This window comes from Brugia malayi (assembly GCF_000002995.4).
Source record: "Brugia malayi strain FR3 genome assembly, contig: Bm_v4_ChrX_scaffold_001, whole genome shotgun sequence".
Classification (NCBI taxonomy): domain Eukaryota; kingdom Metazoa; phylum Nematoda; class Chromadorea; order Rhabditida; family Onchocercidae; genus Brugia; species Brugia malayi.
In genome coordinates this window covers 20,063,703-20,085,199 of record NW_025062479.1, presented here as the reverse complement: position 1 = coordinate 20,085,199, position 21,497 = coordinate 20,063,703, and the positions used below count along the sequence as shown (strand labels likewise).

At 24.0% G+C, this 21,497-nt stretch overlaps 1 protein-coding gene across 3 annotated transcripts in view; it reads right to left on the bottom strand.

The window, feature by feature from the left end:
- The window catches only part of Bma-gap-2 (Uncharacterized protein), a gene marked incomplete at both ends in the record, with an annotated part of 48,511 nt that extends 39,348 nt beyond the window's left edge, over positions 1-9,163 (bottom strand). For 2 of the 3 annotated variants that reach the window (XM_043075510.1, XM_043075509.1), the window contains one exon: positions 8,944-9,163. In XM_043075510.1, coding sequence (XP_042931444.1) covers positions 8,944-9,163 — 220 coding nt within the window. Of the gene's footprint in view, positions 1-892; positions 918-8,943 lie in introns of those variants that run through there. The other variant, XM_043075511.1, reaches the window with a different exon arrangement.
- Between the last annotated feature and the right edge of the window lie 12,334 nt (positions 9,164-21,497).

Here is a 21,497-nt window from a genome sequence, read left to right as displayed (position 1 = left end):
AAGAATATATCATAAAAGTTTCGACGCATCATTTGAAATAATCCAATTAGTGCAATTAATTCAATTACTCCAATTAGTTGTACTAATTGGATTACTGCTGCATATTTCGCCAATTCCAATAGCAAACTGAACTATTTGGTATTTGATTGTGAAACTAAATTGCTATATTCTTAGAAGAAAATTCAGTTACGAATTGATCTGGCTCTAGATTCGTAGTAAAGGATAAAAATTAATCAAATTAAAATTTCGCCACAGTCATGCCCAATGAAAATAATTCCAATATGAATAAAATCAATTATACTTTTAAACTAAATTTGATTCAATATTATAAGTTTACTTTGACAAAATTCAATGCGGTTAAGTCTTAAAGAATTTGATCGCAATTCCATCAACTGATAAAGTACGACTTCAAACATAAATCCTCTTACTAAATTTATTAGAATTTAGAAAAAAGACAATGATATAGAATATTTATCATAATAACGTGTAAAAAATTATAATTATTACTGGAAAACCAAATTATCAGGTATTGCATTTGTATATGACGGTGGTATGCATATCAAGAAAACAAATCGGTAAAAAAAAATTAAAAATTCCAAAATGATTTTATTTTATGCAAATAATGTAGTAAATGTATGAGAAAAAAGTCCAAATAATAAAAAACACATCCAATTAATAAATAGTTTACGACAATAGTAACTTAGATAAATAATTACTAAATAAATTTTATTCTCTCTTACTGTCATCTCTTTTTCATGAAATTTTCATTTTTGTGGAAATTTTACAACGTATGTCCTTTTTTTTTTTTGTTTTTTTATCTAGATTTTGATTAAAAATGATAACAAATAATGAAACATATTGAAAATAGTAGAGGTAAAGAAGAAGAAATTACCTGATGGTATCGCAGCAGTTCGCATATAGTAATAACAATTTAAATCGATGATATATGAGGAAGAGTTAGCTACTGTATACATTGAAAGTATACCAGACAAACTAGAAATATAAGTTTACAAACTGTTAAATTATTTCTATTCAATTTACCTAAATACATAAATAATTCTAAATTATGTGACACGAATACAGTAATCCCAATTTTTTCGACATTACAGTATCCGGTTTAGCTATCTACTTACCTATCACGTCATGCGAACACATTAAAAGAATATAGTAGTATTCAAGTAATACAATAATTTTAACTTTCTCATCTCCATTGAAAAAATTTTCATTTATTTGAAAAAGAAAGGAAAAAAAAAGAAGAAAAATCCGTTCTCAACAAACACATAAATAAAAATTTACTCTAATCACTAATTAAATCAATAACTAATTTATTAATTTAAACAAAATTAATCATTAATTAATTTGAATAAAGAAAATTTCTTCTCAACAATTAACCAATTAAACTGCTTAATTAATCAATGATAAATTTATTAAAATTAGAAAAATAAAAACAAAAAAGAGAGGAACGAAAAAAATGATCTAACCTGTGGAATGAAAAAGAAAATTGAAATTGTTGAAAGAAATTAACATATCAGAAAAGTTTCAAGTGTCGAATCAATTTGCTCATTCGAATATATACGAAAGAAATGAAATAATAATGAATGGATTTATCATATAACCAATCTTATTTCGTTGTCGGAAATAATTTCCATTATTTTCCAATTATTTTACATTTTCAATCATTGTGTGGATTGAATTTTTGAAATGAAACAAAATGAAATAATATTAATAATAACTTATTTCAGAAAATTTTAATATCAATCATATCAACGAAACATTTATATCATATAAAACGGCAGACAGACAGACGAACAGAATTTTTTTATTAGCCTATTTAAAAGATTGATCGAATGAACTCAAACGATTAAATCACTAATTCACAAAAAAAAAGAAAGAAAAAATGAAACCAAATATAGCCGGAAATGATTTTCAAAAAAGAAAGGAAAAAGAAAAAAAGATAAGTGTGAAATTCGAATAAAAATTTTTTTTATACGCAGGAAAAAATTGAATAAATCCGTAAAAAGAGCAAGTTGAAAATTTTTAAAATATTCAAAGTTAAAAAAAAAAGAAACGGAAAAGAGAAATTTATAAAAAAATCTATATTTGCAAAAATCTTTGAGTTAAGACAAAATGGAAAAAACAAATTTCTAGTGTGAAAAAAACGAATGAATAAAATTAAAAATTCTTCTTTTCATTTTTTCTTTTTAGAATTATAGTGTTCGTATTTTTTAAATAAATAGTTGTTTATCTCCTCTAGTTATGTACACATTTAATCTAATCTAGTCTAATCCTTCCAGTACTTTCGATATTTCATTCATTTCATTTGATCTGAAATATTTTTGAAACTTCTTCCTTTTTTTAAATTTTTTTCTGAAGCAAAAATGTTATTAAAGAAAAATAAATAGCAAAAAGAATAGAAGTAAAAAGCAAAAAAAAAAAAAAAAAAAAAAAAAAAAAAGATGAAACGAGAAAGAAACAAAATTTCAAAATGATCAATTATGAAAATTGAATATTATAAAAATGAAAATTATTTATTATTATTTCTCTGCTTTCTTTTTTTTTTTTTTTCAAATGAATGAAAAATATTTCATAAGTCGAATTGACATCATCTGAGAATATTTCACTGAATATTACGATGGTACATATGTGTGTGTAATTTACCGTAAATTTTGATTTAATAATCAGGTTTTCCCTTCCGATAACAGAAAATATGTCATTCTTTCAAAAAATGAGAAAAAAAAAACTGAAAAGGTATTCTTCTGATCGATTCATTTCGCCGTAAATAATTTTACACTAAATTAATTTTCGTTTCTTCCTCACTGAAAAAAACTGTTCATCATTTTATTATCAAAAAAAGGAAAAAAAAAAAGTGAAAGAATTTGCAAGCTTAAAAAAATGATAAAAATAAAAGAAATAAGACAAATTAAAATTTATTTGCAAATTTTTATATAATACTTAAAATGTCAATTTAGAAAAAATAGAACTTATTTTGCACCGTACTTCAACTATTGATTTGAAGAAAGAAAAATTTTTGAATTTTTAATATTTAAATTTCAGAGCTTAAAAATGTTCAAAAATGTTTTAATAAATTTCGTAAATTAGAAATTTAAAAATGACGAAAATTTTTTTAGCATTTTTGCACAATATTTGAAAAACATAAGATTTATTTTATAAAATCTGTTTTTCTATATTACCGTCCTTTTCCTCTTGTTTCTACCTTTACGTATCGTATGAACAAGAAATTTTTCATTTTTAAAAAGTTTAATTAAGTTTCAAGTTCTGAAAAAAAATGAGCAATGTTTTTTGACAAATTTATTGTCGAAATTTATTTTGCATTTTTTATTTAGCAATTTGCATAATATTTGAAGTATTAATAAATCGTTCTCCTAATCATGTTTTGATCAGATAAGAAATTTACAAAAATAATATTTTTTCATAAATAAACGAAAAGAAATAGAAGATTTTTGGTTAATAAATTGACGGAAAATATTCCGGAAAATCATTTCTACTGTATCACTAACATTGTCTTTGACATTTTCATTGTCTAATACACCCACATTCCGAAAAGTTATAGAACCGGATTTATCATTTGAGCACGACAATACAAGAACAGAGATAATGACGAATTATGATTATTACTATCAATACGACTAATAACTTCGCTGGAATTATTATTATCTTATTAATTTCCTGTTTCCAATCATTTCTGACTTATATTCAATAAGTTCCCTCAATTTCTAGCATTCCTGATTTCTGGAAAAAAAATTCAAATGCTGTTTTAGAATTTTTCGCAAAGTTAAGCACCGACACAATTTATTATTTTCACAATTGCTTACTTATCATAATATAATTGAAATGCTTTACATCGATGTCGATTAACCGAAATTTGGTAATTTTATGATCAGAATGCATCTTTATTTTTTAACATATTTCAACCATTCGAATAAGAAATATTGTTAGTTTATGAAAAAGAAAAATGAATAAATTTTGTATTACTTTTTTGTGCAAATTTTGTGCTAAGTTAATTGGAAGAGAAGGAAAAAAAAATTAGCAAATGCATGTTTGAGTATCATAAAAGTGCAAATATTTTATTGAAATAATCCATTGATTTTTTCCTGCACTAAGATAGCTTTAAAATTAAAAAAGCTTTAAAAGCACTATAAAAAAAATTTTTTTCTAACCAGAAAAAAGTCTTCTTGGAAAAAAAAAAAGGAGAGAAAGTAGAAATGAGGAAGTGAAAATGATCCACATATATGTTTATTTTATTACGACCAATAATTTTCCTCGTTTTTTTTTTTTTTTTTTTAGAAATTTTTAAAGTTTTTGTTTCAGAATTTAACTTAACAAAAAACAAATGCACAAAATAGTTTAATAATTGAACTAATAAATCATCTGAATTAAACATTTCATGAAATATTACATTCATTCATAAATAATTATCATTTCTTTAATAATAACGGGACGAATTCTCACTTGCACTTCATTAGATAATTAATTAATCATTTCCTAAGCTCAACGGATGCTAAGTGGAAAAGAAGTAAAATATCCTTAAGCTTTGATCCATAAAATAAAATAGCTAAAAACGAAAAGGCTTATATAAATATAAATCAATCCTAAAAATTGAATATTAACCTGTTAAATCAAATCTTTTGGATTGCAAAGACAGAACTCAGGAAATAAAAATTGAAGACAAGTTTCCGACTGTTTTATGTTTTCATTTTTTTCTTTATTCCTAAAATTATTTTCCAGCAGATATAATTTAGCAAATTTGTATACATATGAGCCTATTTTTTACCAAACTAGTGAAAAAGTGAATGGAATATTAACCTGCTAAATCAAAAATTTGGGAAAATTTTAGGACTAAAAAGATAGAATTCAGGAAACAAAAAAAATTCTCGACAATTTTAGTGATATTTAAAGTTGAATGAATTAAATAATTAAAAAGTGCAAAAAAAGCAGAAATAAAAATTTGAATGAAATTTACAGTTAAAAAAATAAATTTTGAAAATCAATAGTATTAAAATCTGTTAAAAAAAGAATATTTTGTTAATAATTCTAATAAGACAGACTGCAACAAGAATATTCGACTTTAAAGGATCAGAAATATACTTTTGAATTAAGCTTAAGTAAACGTATTGAATTTTTTACTCTTTTATTTTTACCTTAAGATATGGAAAATTATAAATTCGTTTGTAATTTAGACAATGTCAATTTAATTTCAATTGTGATAAGGAGAATTTTTACTCGTGAAATATGTTTTTATGAAATTATTTTATCTTACCTTTCAAAAAATTAAATTATTATTCATCTTTTTTCGCACTATTTAAAAAAATGAGTGATTCTTGCATAAAAAAGACCTTTTATAATTTCAAACTTGAAAAAAAAATTTTTCTCGTTCATTAAACTGTAAAAGTTATAAGCAATGCTTTAAAGCAAAGAGATATTAAAAATTAATCCCAATTATTTAAAAATTTTATTTCTCTCCACTATTTGTTTAATTAAAAAATGATAGTATCATTTCACTCTTAAAGCTTATATTTTTTTTAGTTAAAAATCAAAAAAAGAAAAAAAAAGTGAAATAATATAAAGTGGAAGGTTTGAAAGACTTTACGACAATAAATGCAGACCATATATTTTTATATTAATTTGGGAAGTAATAAACTAAGTTGCATCTTTGCGTGTGTGTGTGTGTACACGTTTATTGCGTCTATAAATATTTATTGCATTTATTGCGTTTATTTCGTCTCTTGGAATTGCGAATTATTTCTTTTATTTTCTTTTTTCTATTTTTTTTGAAGTATCATTTATAACATTAAATATTAAAATTTATAATGTGATAGAATTTATAAAGTGAAATTCATAACGTTAACACTTTTTTGTTACGTATTCTATTATTTATAAAGTTTTTGTGACGTATAATAAATTCTGTTGTATATACAAACAAGTTCTGTTAGACGTTGAAATAATTAATTCTATTGCATGTATAAATAAATTGTGTTTAGAAAGTATAAATTCTATTATATAAATAGAAGTAAATTCTCTCGTACGTATAAATAAATATATTCTAATACATGTATATAAGTAATTAATTTTGTAAATACGTATAAACGCGTATGCCTATTAGACGTGTGAAAGTAATATCATTAATATGAATAACAGATGAAAAGTTTGAAATTATACAAGCTGCAAACAAATTTGATAATTAATTAAATCTATTTGAAAATGTTTCACATATCTGTCACTAAAACATAATGAAATACATCTACCCTAAGGCAGTAATATCGTTGACATTCTCGACATACGACAGATTTTATCACAACAGGTGACAATTTTGATAGGAGTGGAAATATTAGGACATGACACTTTACAGAGGTAAGAAAACTTTACCCTGGTTAAAAGCTAAACAAATTTTCTTCTCTTGCAGAGAGGAATAGAAGGATGAAGAGAAAAAATTCGAAATTATCAGACGCAGATATAAAAAAAGAAACTAATGTTTTACATACAAAAATAAAAAGAGAAGAAGAAAAATGTTAACAATTGAATAAAAAATTTAGGGCTATAAATAAAAACTTAGCTTTTGTATGTACTTTGAAAATTTATTAATTAAAAAATTATAATTTATAAAAAAGAAAATAAATTTCAAATTCGCAACATTTTAACAGTACGTCAGTTCCAACCAATTAGCACATTGTGCGCAACGGTTGATGAAATTATCGACAAAAAATTGAAATTTTTTTTTTTTTTCGCTTTAAAATTTTTAGATTTATTTTTATAATTTTCGCTTTCTTTTTTGTTCATTTCATTTTTGATTGAATTTAATTTCTTTTTTTTTTCTTGTTTTTCACACAAGCATTAGCACGAAACAAGAAAGAAGAGTGCATGTGATGAAAAGAATGGAAAGGAAATTTTAAAACAAACATATAATTTTATTAATGAATCATTTTTTCTTCTCATTTTACATATTTCAAATTATTATATGAATTTGATTAAAACGAAAGTAATGACAAATTTTGGGAATAAAAAATAGAGAAAGAAACTGAAAAAGGAGCTTTTTTATTACTTCACATCTTATGACTTTTTTTTCTTGCAATTTGTTTTTTCTAAGGAGAAATAATATATATTTAATTTAATTCAATTAGTAAAATTGTTATTTTCTCGTACAAAAATTTAAATAACCTCTTACTTTTCTTTTTGTTTTCCGAATTTGAAAAAAAAAAAAATTGTGAGAAAGGAAAAAGGAAAGTAAGAAATGGGAAGAGAAGGAATTGTGAAATGTAATTGTAATTAATGAATTAATGACAACAAATATATTTTTAAAATATACAAAAAAGAAAAGCAATTTTACTAAAATTATTTTTTGAATCATTTCTCTTTCTCTTTCATACTTTTAGCAATTTTTAAATTATCTCTTCTTATGAATTTCAGATCTAAATTTTTTTCTAATTTTTAAGAGAAGAAATGAATGAAATAAATGGAAAATTAAGAGAATATTTTCTTTTCGTTTTAAAATTTATCTAATCAGACAGCAAGTGGGCTTCATTAAAATTTTAGCATTTATTATTATTTTACTAATGAAATTCTTCAGGAATTTAAAAATTTTCTTTATTTCATATTTGTAATATTCAACAAAAAATTATTGGGAATTTTTTTTGTTGAGAATAATCGAGTAGACTGCGTGAAAAATAATGTGAAAGGTTTATCAAGTTGAATGACATTTTGAAGAAATGAAATTTGAAGATAATTTTGAATGAAAATTTTTAAAATAGCAACGAAAGTATAGCATTTTTCTTTAAAAAAAAAAAAGTGACCAAAGCAAAAAATTACATTCTGAACAGAATTTCTTTGTTACTTTTCATTTTTATGCTATTTCGGTAGTATTATTTCAAATTTAATTAATATTTAAAAAAAAAGCAAAAAATATAAATTTTGTTTTCGGTATCATCTTTTCCTCTTTTTTTTTTTTTGTTCCCCGGAGTGATAGAAATGAAAAATTTGATAATTCTGAAAAATAAGAAAAAATTTGAATTAAATGATCCAAAGGAACTTATGGCTATATTTTTCAAAAAAAAAAAAAATTATTCCAGAAGAAATGGATTGAATTATATAAGAAAGAGAGAGAGAAATATTAAATTGAAAAATGTTTCGTTGGCGCCATCTCGTTTCTCAAATTACCCATTTTAACAACAATACTTTTTTGAAGTGGAAAAAAAGTGTCGGAGAGCGGTCATAAATTTCACTTTTAAAATTACACATTTTGAAAAAAGAAATATATATGAAAAATCTCTTTGCAAACTGTCGTAAGAAATTTCAAAAAAAAAAAAAAAATAGTTTTTTTTTTTTTTTAACCGAAAGTTTAAAAAGAAAAGTGAGTGCGGGAAAATATTGTTGTAAGTTAAATTATCAGTGATAGAAAAGAGAAACTTTTAACTATTGCATAAGGAAGTGTAATACTTTCGTTGTTGAAATAAATATTGATTGCTATGCAAATAATTAAGCAAATAAATAATTGCTATGTAAATAATAATATATCATAAATGTTCAATGTTTAGTTTTGCTTTGTCAAAATGCTTCATCTTTTATAATAAGTGATAATGATTTAGTTAAATACTTTAGTAAAATAATATAGAATTAATCATTTTAAAAAATAAGGTATATTATTATTTGCTACAAATTTAACAGAAAGTTTCAAATCCTTTTTTCTTTGTGTTTTTTTAACAAATATATCAGAAACATTTAGGAAATGATTTAAATTATATTGTTAAGAATAAAAAGGAATACTTTATTAAATGTATATTGACAAAATTAATTTCAAATAAAACTATTACTAAATAAATACTAAACGTGTCCTTTTAAATTAATTAAACTTGATAATCAAACGAAGTAAACAATGCCATAAGAAAATATATATTAAATATTCATTTCTTCCTTTAAAATATAGCAAAATACCTCTAATATTTCCTTCCAAATCCAATTTTTCTTCATTATCATCAATTAAAAATGGCGCATTTTGATGATGATGATGATGATGATTATAATCATTATTTCCAAATGCATTATCATAATAATTTGATTTACATCGATATAACTGCCAATGATGATGAATGCACGAAGCTAATCGAAGTAAACAATGCCACAAGAAAATGATAAATGAAATAAGGAAAAACATATGGATCAATTAAATTTAATATGTAAATATAACCAATTAATAGCGAAATTAAGATGATGATAGGAACTAATATGATTTAAATAAATTATTATAAAATCGAAGAAGCAAAGAATAATAATTTTGAATTGTAGTGAATCAGTTATTAGTAACCGGTTTTTATTTTGTAATAATATTATCCATCCCAGTTAAATATTATTAATAGTAGTCATAATAGTAATAATGATAATTAGTAATTAGTAGTAATTGAATTACAATGAAGAAAATGAAGAGAAATCATTGGCGACAGCATAAATTACAATAATTGCTGGTGTTGACAGTTTCTTTGTAGTAATTTGATCAACTTAACAGTACTAGTAACAGTGAACAATTGTGTGTAATCCGTTAGGATTTCATTTGATTTCTTCAATTCACAATAAATATTATTTCCTCCTCTTTTTTTTTTTTTTTTTTTTTTAATTTTATTTTTAGTAATCTTTGTTTTTCATTTCCTTTCTTTCTATTTTCAAAAATTTTGAAAAATTTGTCAATTATTAGTGAAAATAGCAATCGGAATAGACAATATGAAACAGAAAACCATGTGGAAAACCAAATGTGGAAAATTAGAAAACGAAATTGACTAATTAATATTTTCAACTAATTAATGAAGTATAATAATAACGGTAGTAGCAGAAGCAGTAATGGTACTAATAGCAGTGGTAGTAGCAGTGGTAGTAGCAATAACACCACCAGTGTTATCTTTATCTGGAAAAGGTAGAAATAGAGGACAATTGAATGACAATGACAATGAAGGTGACAATGGCGTTAGCAATGACAACGATAATGACGATGACAGTGACAGTGACGGTGATGAATGACAGATGAAATTGACAATATGAGATGAATTGTTTGTTGCTCAAATGATAAAAAGGTGCACCGATAAAAAAGGGAAAAACTGGTTTTTTTTTTTCTTTTTCAAGGATATATGTATATAGTTAAATCTATTTCAATAATAATTAATAATAACATTATTGATCTGTAACAATAAGAGCAACAGCAGTAATAATAATGACAATAGCATGATTTTATATGAAATAACACTGATAAATTTACTTATTAAATGATTAAACGCATAAACTTTTCTTTTTTTTTTTTTTGCTTTTTTAATATCAGATAACAAAATTTTATTCCATTCCAGTTTTTTCTTTGTGCTCTTTTTTTCCCTTTTCCTCTATCTTTCTTTTTTTATTTTTCTTTTTTGAATAAAAGAAGCAATTTTCAAAATGTATTCTTGTTCTGAATTATTTCATATATTGATAACGTCTTTCGTCTCTTTTTTTTTTTTCTTTTTTCCTCATTTTATTTTAATTCTTTTCAAATGATACAATTATTTTGTCGAAAGTCTTCTTTTTATTACCTCACATTTTTTTTTTTTTTTGTACTAAAAGGAAAATTTATCAAGAAAATGTGTTAGTCTTTTTTATCTTTTCACTAAAATTGAGATAATCAATAAACTATAATAAACTAATGTCTAATAGTAAATAAATCAAGAAAAAATCAAAAGCGATAATAAAAAAAAATGAAACTTTTTTTCTTCTGCACGACAGTACAACAAAAATTCTGTTTAATGAAAATTTTTTTTTTTTTCTATTCATTTTATTTTCTATCTTATTTTTTTTTTTAAATAAATTTTTACAAAAAATCTTGAAAAAATTTCAAAACTGATGGGGAAAAAAGGAAAAAAGAAATTTTTTCTTGAATGATTATTGACTTGAATACATTTATAAAGCTTTTTATTCTTTTCTTTCCTTCCCTCTCTCTTTCTCTTTCTTTTGGCTTAAATAAAATTATTAGAAGAGTAACTAGAAAGAGAAAAAGACAGAGAGAGAGAGAGAGATGAAAACATTATAATAGTGAAAGAAAAAAAAAAAAAAAAAGGAAACCCTTCAATACGATCTAAAAAGTTGAGCAAGTCGAGAGCTAAAAAAACAGAGAAGTGAAAATTTCAACATATTCTTGATAGCTTTATGCTTTTTTCTTCCTCTTTCATAAGCCATTCATTCTCTCATCCGTTATCCTTCAAATATTTTGTCAATGCGGTAATGTCAACTACACTTTCCGCCTTTTTTCCTTGTTTGAAAAAAAAAATCAATTTACCAAAATAGCTTTTCAATATGCAAATCGTAATTTCATCATTTCGAAAATATTGCAAAGCCTGATGGAATATGGTTGAAATGGAATGACTTTGTTCTAGGCTCATTTTCGATTGTTAAATGAATAATTTCGGCCTAGCCTCATTCTCTCAACCACTTATTTCTTGTCTCGAGAAGCTAACTCCTATTCATTTCATCAGTAATGCAACGAATCAATGAATTATGTTCATCCCAAGAATTTTTCAGTTAACATTTCCAGTTGCTTTTTAAATTGTCATGATATACATAAAAGCTATTTTTGTTTATATTTTTAAAAATTGTAAATAAATAATAGCAAAAAAGATACAGCAACACGCAATAATTGAAAAACATGAAAAATTGCCATGATGAAAAAGAAGAAATTGATGAATTACGTAAAATATTTTAAGTATAAACTATGAATTACGTAAGATATTTTGAGTGCAAATTACCATTAATAATTAAATACAGTTTTAAAGTTTTAAAGGAATATTTTAAATCCATACTACCACTAATCAGTTTAATACTTTATCATAAGACAAATTTCTTCTTGGAAATTCTTTTGCAAATAGATAGTATTGGTAATAATAGCATTAATTTTAATAAATAGTAATTAATACTGTAATAATATTGATTAGAAAAAATAATCGAAAATGAAATGTAGTAATAACAAACTATTAAATCGATTACTCATTAACTACCGAATCAAATTATGATTTTGGGAATAAAAATTTCCTGCTCAAAAATTTTAGGCCATTAAATTAAAAAAAAAAAAATCAGCCAAGCATCTATAAATAATGAAAAGACACAGGAAATACATTTGTATCTCTTGGGATTTAATCAAATGTTGTTTGAAGTCAAATTATATTAGATGCGAAATTATATCAAAGCTAATTTTTGAAGTATTCTAAAGTGATGGAAGAAAAAAAATCGGAATTCTAAAATTTTTAATATTTGTCATCAAAATTAATGGGTAAAAAAAACAGAATTTCGAAATTCGCTTTAAACATTTATCTTTAGTCGCTTACTTACTTTCTCAATTTGTAAAAAAAAAAAAAAAAAAAAATCGAAAAACTGCTGAAAATCAATTTTTGAAAGTTAAATCGTAATACTTTATATTGCAAACAATAAGTCATTTTTTTACTAATTGTTCTAAAATAACTTTTTTTTTCACAAAGAGAAAAAAGTAGCTTAAAAAAATTACACTTAAATCAAATCAAAAACTGAATTTAAATGCTTCTTTTTATCTATGCGATCATCTTTGTGTAACTAGGTAATTATTCGAGAAAAAAACTCGACGAAAAAAATCCAAGAAATTTTAAGTATTTCAATTTGAAATCAATTTTTCGAATCTTTGAATATTTAGCGGAAATATTTTCCTGGAGTTTTTTAAAATTTGAACAATTCGAAATCTTTTTTGTAACTTTTCGGTATTTAGAAATCTTTTTTTCTTTCATTGAAGCGGAATAACTAATGAAAATAATAAAATAAATTGAATAAATGCAATTTTTTGAATGAGTGATGAATGTTTTATTCATTTACTATTATGTTTATTTTAAGTTTAATCTTTTACTTCCTGAAACTTTAACTTGCTTAAACGATTTTTGACAGAAAATACTTTTTTGAGCGAAATATACTAATTTACTTGAAATACGCATTTCATGTAAAATACTCTGTAAATGCGGTATTTTAGGCAGAACGTATTGTTTTAGCAAATATGATAACGGGTAAAATACGTTGCTTTGGACAAGGTATTCAACAATAATAAACTAATATGCTATTTTGTCAGAAATAGCATATTTCAGGTAAAATATCAATTTCTAGAAATAGGTTATTTTGAAGAAAATTATACTGTTTTGGGGCAAATATACTTTTTTTAAGGCAAAATTTTGGACTAAATATCTGCTTCGAACAAAATAAGTTATTTTAAGAAAAAAAAAAAACGATCCATTTTGGGTGAAATACATTGTTTTGGAGGAAATATGTAGTTTTGGACAGAATAAGACTTTGAGCAAAATACTACTTTGTTGAATACTATTACAATATTTTTCCATCTGATCCCATTAGCGCTATTATTATATAAATACAACAGATAAACGAAAGAATATAAATCAAACTGATAATGAAATGAAATGAAATGAATGAATGAATGAATGAAACAAATGTATTACTAACAGATAGCGAATAATAAAATTTGATACCATGAAATGTGCACTGATTATGAATAATTTTCAATATGCGATCATTTGGAGTGATAAAAAAATAGCGGAAAAGAAACAAATTTATAATTAATATTTTAAAAAAATTAATAGTCAAACATGGTTGGAAGAAAAATATATAAATGTAACAAAAAAAATTAAGTAAATGTGAATTAGAATGTTTTTTTTTTTTTTAAAATTCTCATAGAAAAGCTTCTTTTTTCGTTTTTTTTTCCACTTGGACAAAGATTACTAATTGAGTAAAATTAAAAAAGAAAAAATTACTACACATGAGTAAATTTTCAATAAGCATTTTTCCGTTTTTTCTGAAAATCTTTTTTCTTTTTTTCTTTAAGAAAGATCATTTAATTTCACAGAGATACGGTTTGGTAATGAAGTTTTTTTTTTTTTTTTTTTTTTTTTTTTTTTTTTAAGCAAAATATATGAAAAAATATGCTTGGAAAAATTTCAAACTTTTCATACTTTTTCCCATACTTTCTAAATTATTTCAATTAATTAATTTTGAGAAAAAGAATTTTTTTTCCGCACAAAACATTGAAATAAGAATATTTTGTTTTAAAATTGACAAAAATTTTGGTTTTTTTTTATAACTTTTCATATGGACGAAAAAAGATGGAAATATTAAGCGCAATTAGTCTTTTGCTGGATAGAAGTGATGCAGAGTTTGTAGGAATAATTTAAATTGTAATTAAGAAAAAAAAAGGATAAGAGAAAAAATGTGATCTTTCAAGTCTTCGATAAACTTCAAATTTAGCATAATTTATTTTTCAATGGAAAAAAGGAAGAAAAATTATAAGGTATAAATGGTTTAAATAAAGATCAACCAACAATATGTTCAAAAAATATTATGTAAATAATTTTAAATCCTTATTTTTATTGGAGTAATTAGAAGTTTATATTCTTTTTCATACAATTTAAATTCATATTTAATGAGGGACAAATAATTTCAAACAAATGTATTTGTAATTTAAAATCAAATACCAAAAACTCATACAAAAACTTAGATTTCAAACGCTAAAATTTAAGGAAGAAATTGAAATGTAAAAGGAATTTCGTTTGGGCCATCTTTTCCTCAGAACATTTCGGAATAGATTGAAAAATATCCCAAGAAATGATTGATAAATTAAAGAAATGATTAATAATAAATGTAAGCAAGAAAAAAAAAAGAGCACTTTTTTAATCATTTTTTAGCACCTTTTTTTTTTTTTATAAAACGAATTCGAGTTAATAGCATCGAAATTCTAAAAACAATTTAGTGAACAGTGAGAATTTTCTCTCAGAATTTAAAATGATAATAAATAATAAAATAAAACATTTGATCTAAATTTAAGCCCATCATTTATTTTAAAATTTTATTGCAGATTATGAAAATGAAACTATTTTCCAACTGAACACGTTATTGTTGCTTTAAGAAAAAATGCTAAAATGATAATATCTAACTAATTCATAAATATCGGTATTTATAGCATCAGAAGTAAATAATACCAGGTCATAAATATATTTTAATCATAAATATAGAATCATAAATATTTTAAACCATGATAAAATTGAAGATGAATAGTTTAGTTAAATATCATTTTCGTTTTTTAAATTGGACAGGTGTGCATAATCGCTTTGGATGTGAACAACCACCAACAGGAAAAAGTAATTCGGCTTGTATGTTGATAAATTCGGTAAAGCATTTTTGTTAAACTGATAGAAAAAATTTTTTTAAGTTGGATTTTTGTATGCAAAAAGTATTTTGAACACATTTGCAAGGGGTTAATTGTTTATTAAAAAAGCTTTCTTCTTATTTCCATAAATTTTTCTCTATTTTAATGAACAATAATAATTTTTGTTTTTACCGCGAATGCTCGAAAATCGGGAATATGGCGGCAATCCAAGATCGTCCAATTCCATCCTTCTGCTTAAACCCTTAAAAAACAAAGATATCCCTCGATTTAATTAGCTTTTTGTTACGCGAAAGAAGAAAAAGCGAAGTATACTATCGAGAAACACGATTCCATTTTAGATATTCCATTTTCGAATAATAAATAATACATTTTACACGGAATACTAATATATTATGTTAATAATATTTTGACATTTCCTTTTTTCCACAATTAAACGAATAAGTAAGAAAATATAATATTGGAAGAAATAAGTTTCATCTATACAATCAAGAAGAATAGATGTTAATAATAAAAATCAAATTTTGAATTTCAAATTGAAACTCGGTATGCATTCAATTGCAATATTATTTGTAATTTTAAACAGAAATATTAAAAAAGTTGGACTTGAATTTTTTGAAAACGATGCAAAAAACTGGAAATTATATTGGAACATAAAGTGAGTTTTCTATATTGAGCTTTAATGTTTTTGTAAATGAAACAATTTTAGAACAAATCAAACTAAACTTTACGGAAAAATAAGTGGGATGAAAATATATTAATCAAGAGGCATTGGGATGAAAATATATTAATCAAGAAAGTCATTAAAAAAAATATAAAACTTTTGATTCCAATTTGAAACGTTAAATAATAATACTTGTTACAGCAATTAAAAAAAAAAAAAAAATCACATTCATCCGAAATATTACATTTCGAATAAAATGAATGCTAAAGATTCTTTCTTTTAGTGAATGCATCTTTGAAATTAATAAACCGTTTTTTGCTTTGTTTTTGTTTATTCTCATTGTGCTATATTATTACAATTTCTGCACTGATGGAAAATAATACAAATTTCCTCACTGCATTTCATATACGAAATGTTGCTCAACATTAAAGAATGTTGAAAAACAGTTTATTATCTTGTCATTACCCACATTAGCTATGGAAACTTTAATTACGATAATGATTTAAATAACTTTGTTAAAGCCTGAATTTGAATAGATTATCATAAAGTGGATCTATTTCAACTTGGCTAATTTCATCCCATCATGAAAAGAATGGTTCATAATCACTTCTCTACAGGTATAACAATATCACTAGGGGACATTTTGATTAACAACAAATGAATGTAATGAAATATTTGCCATTCCAAAAATTTCCGCAATTACATTGTGCAATTCCGGATAAAATAAAACATAAAGTATGGTCAATGGCCGAAGATTAGTGTCAAATATGTTCAGCAGCATCTCAAGTCTTAAGTGTGTAATTTTGACGACAAATAAAATATGAAAATTTCACAAATAACATTAGCTATGATATATTAGAAAATAAATACCAAATTCAAATACATAAAAAAGGTGAAAATCAAATCGTCACAATTTATACGAGAAGTATTTTATTGAAAAGTAAATATCGTATGCAGTCTTTTTTCTAAAAAAAAATACAAAGTTCAAATTGTACCAATTATATTAATATTGTAATATGAGAATTAAGTACGAATGGAGTATTTAGGAAAAAGAAGTGAAAATCAACTTTTTCAAATAAATTAGCAGTGTAATACTGGAAACTATATGCCGAGTATAATTGTTTGAAAAGAATTAAAATTCAAATTAAATATGCATATTGAGAGTGTAATATTGGAAACTAAATACCGAATGTAATCTTTCGAGGCAAAAGAGAAAGTAAAAATTGGTAAATACACCAAATGCTCTGTGCCAATATCGGAAATGAAATAAGCAGAAGAGAAATGTGATGCAATGTTTGTCACACGAAAGCACAAGAAGAAATAAATGTTTGGCGCAACCGAAACAAATATATTTCACTCGTTGTGGTTGTGAAGAAAAATAGTGAAGTTAGTGAAAGAAAAGGGAAAAAAAAATATAATAAATTGTTCGACAACTAACCTTTCATATATTTCAAAAAAAAGAAAGAAAATTGTAAAATTTTTTGGCGCAAAAATTTGCTTTGACCTTCAAGGAATATCAACAAATTTCAGATTGTTCTTATAGTTAACTAAAACAAAAAAAGACAGAAACATCAAAATTTAATTGCTACTTTTTCATTTTCTTTCTTAACTATGAAAATTCAGATTGAGAAAAGGTGGCACTATTTGAAAATATTGAATTTAAATGGTTAACATTTTAGGTATCGTTTTTTATTGCTATCAATGAAATAATAAATTTGAAAAAACATACAACATTTTGTAAATAAATTACTTCATTCTTTCTATATGCAATAATAATAATACTTACATTCAGTTTTCGGAATTTAAAAAATTTGAATTATTTTTTAAATAGGCCATAATGAATGCTGCATGTTTGCTCATTGTTAGGAAAATTTTTGAACATTTCATATAAAGAAGCTGAATAACTAATTAATGAATTAACTATGCAAATATAATAACAGCAATGAATTGTTATCGAGTCAAATTAAAAACTAAGCCATAGGATCTACTTCTGGTAGTACTGCCAATTTCTCAGAAGCGTCAATTTCTTTAAGTTTCACCTTTGCAAACATATTTGCCCAAGTAACTGAAAAGCTTCCATTGCCCGTGGAGAGAAGGGTATTTACCCCGACGGAACATAAACAATCCTTCCACGATAAAACATCAAATATTTTAAAAGAAATAAATTTTTTATTTTTGAATTGAGGATTGTCGAATTAAATGAAAGAAAGAAATGAATCTTAAATGATTTATAGAAGAAGGAAAAGGAAAAGCTTTAAAGATAGCATAAAGATAAACAAATCAAATATGAGAAAGAATTTAATCAATTTCATTTCGCATTTTAAAAAAAAACATCACTCATTAAAAAAAATAATTTTTTTCCTGCAAACACATAAACTTAAATATTAATGCAGCAATACGAATTTATAATTTTTTTTAATATAAGAAATGAAATGACTTAAAACATATCAGAAGAAATTATTTTGTAAAATTTTCATTAATTTTTTCTCATTTCATAAAATTTCAAGCCGAAAGTTTAAAGGTCAAATGTTACAGAAACGCTAACAATGTTTGCTGCTATCTATGATGATCAGATAACTTTGTCAATGGCTTACAGAGAAGCTAATGATAATAATAGAAGTGATATGTGATAACAATGACTGTGACAGTAACATAAGCGATATGGCAATGATGATAATAACTATAATAATTACGAATGGTGTTAGCTAATTGTAGTAACAAGTGCGATTTCAATTTAGTGATAGCTGGTGGAAAAGAAACTGAATATAAAAAATGATAATATTGATAAGAATGATATTTTTCCAGCAAAATAATAGTATATTAATAACAGTAGCAATATTCCAGTTATAATTGGGAAAGTATCATTATTATTCAGTTAGAATTGAGGGATTTAGTATATCAGTATGCCGATCAATTAAATTTAGCTTACTATAAAGTGGAATAGATAAGAAATAGGAAACCAAAAAAACTTCAGCCATTGAAAATAAAGATAAAAAATTTAAATGACACTGATAAAATGATAAAGTTATTAACACGAATAATTATAATGCTTGATGTCCTCAAAAAACAGAAAAATTAGGCCATCAAAAGTAAAACATTTGATTGGATAATCGATATCAGATCAAAAATCGATGGTAATAACCTATTTAAAGCAAAACAAAAACAAAAATTGAAGTGTTGCTAATGAGGCAGCCAAAGTTGTCGACATAAAGGCCAAAATTTAACTTATCATTTCATTTTTTACTTTTGTTTTAATTATATTAGATATATTTGTAAGCTAGAAAATGGTTGATATTACTTTATTTCATTCAAAAAATAATTTTAAATTGGAAAATTTTATTTCATTTGCAAAGATTGGTGAATTAAAAAAAAAAAAAAAAAAACGTTCGATTACTTTTAAAATAAGAGTTGTTAAAAAATTTTTTGAAAAAAATAACGTTTTAAAAGTTAATAAATACTAGATGTATTTGTAAGTTAGAACATAGTAAATTTGAAATATGGAAAAAATAATGTTTCATTTGAATATTTATAGTATATTTGCACTAATTACATACAAACAATTAATTAATAGAAAATGGTTTTTAGTTTTAATTAATAGAAGATAGAGCACTACAAGTGAAAACGATGCATATTTTTGAATTTTAACATAAATTTTCAAATGAATCATTCAATTTCCCACTCTCATCCATCATTTTATAATCGTTGCACGATGATCTATTGTACACGATGATATCGTTATTGTGAATTTAAGCGAAAATGTCATCAAACAATGATGCATCTTTTTATTAAATGAATAATATAATAAAATTGGATTTTCAAGTCAATTTGTATTTCTCTATGAATTGAATTCCACATCAATTCATATTTTATATAAATTCAATATCATTTTATATTTCTGCATGAATTTCATGTTAACTTTAAAAAAAAAAAAAAAAAAATCCTGCCAACTTTGACGTCTTTTATGGCTTGTACACGTGCTTTACGAGTTTTATACACCGAAAAGCAAAGAGAAATTTAGTCAATTTTTTTATTTCTTACTGGTTTATACAAAAATATTTGGTAAATTTTCAAGTTTTTTACAGATTTGACACGGAAAAACTAGTTGAATTTTTCCTTTCTATGGATCATATATGGAAAGATTCGTTTAATTTTTACGTCTAAATGAATTCGACACGGTAACAAATATTCGTCAATTTTCCACCTTTTCTGTGAATCAGTTTTACACCGAAATATTTATGTGCTTGAGAAGTGCAAAAAAGTTTGGTAAAAAAGATTTAACGCCCATTATACGCTTAATTTTATCCAAGCACTTTCATTCATTCACTTCCCCTTTTAATATTTACTTCCTTTTATAGGAAAAATTTGAAATTTTGGGAAGAAAAGTGGAAAACAATAGAATAGTAATAAGAATGTGAAACAGAATAGAATAGTAATGACAGAATGGAACAGTAACAAAGTTGAATAGAATAAAATAACAAAATTGAAAATAGAAAGATGAAAAGTATAAAATCTAACAAAAAAAAAAAAAAAAAAAAAAAAGAGAAAAAGAAAAAAGCAATAAATAAATGAATTTGTTTAGATTATTGAGAAAATTTTAAATATTCAAAGTTCACAATTGTAATAAAATAGATGAAATAATTAATTTTTGTCATACATAAACTAATTGAAGAAGAAAAAAGTCAAAGAAAGAGGAAATAATCGAGTGAAACATAACGAAAGTAGTTTTTGCATATATATCATTTCTTCTCTCTCTCTCTCTCTCTCTCTCTGTCCCTCTGTCTCTGTCTGTCTCATCTCCTTCGTTCCTCTCTCTCGCACTTCCATGATTCACGATGGAAGCAAAAATGATCGACCAAAAGCAATTTAGCAGAAATATGGGTCATATGTTATAATGGATATGGTTGAAAAAAAAGAAAGAACAAATTAAACTTTTGTTTATGAAAGATTGAGAACAGAAAAAGGATCTGAGATATTCGAGTTCGAGCATTCAATTACGTCATTTACTATTGTCATAAATTGGAAAGGTTATAGGTCACGGTGGATATTAAAAAATGCACAGGATTTAATCAAAAAAATAGAAATTGGGGCATTTGAAATCGCTCATTTAATTATGTAATTTACCATTGCTATCAAATTAGGAAGATCAAAGATCACAGTCGATATTCAAAAAAAAAAGGAAAAAAAATGCACTTCTATTTAAGGATTAAAAAAAACAAATTGAAATACTTCAATTTTATGTAATTTGCTGTCAGCATTGAATTAAAATGTTGGATATCGTCCAGAAATAAAAATTACTTTTCAAAAAAGTGAACGAAATGAAATCTTTCAATTCGATAATTAATGAACTGATGTTGTCTTAAAATCATATCATAAATTATAAATCATTCATAACATTCATTCATCTGTTGCTTTAGAAATTAAATTAATTTGCATAATAATAATAATAAAGTGATGAGGAGAAAAATGATGAGAAAAACAAATGAAAGCAATTGTTTCAATTTATCATTTAAAAAACTTTGAATTTTTGAAATTTCAAATGATTATGAATTTAATCATATTTTTGCAAAAATATTTCCAATATGCAAAAATGTATGAATTCTTTCCTTTTTAAAAAAACTGTGTTTAAAAATGATA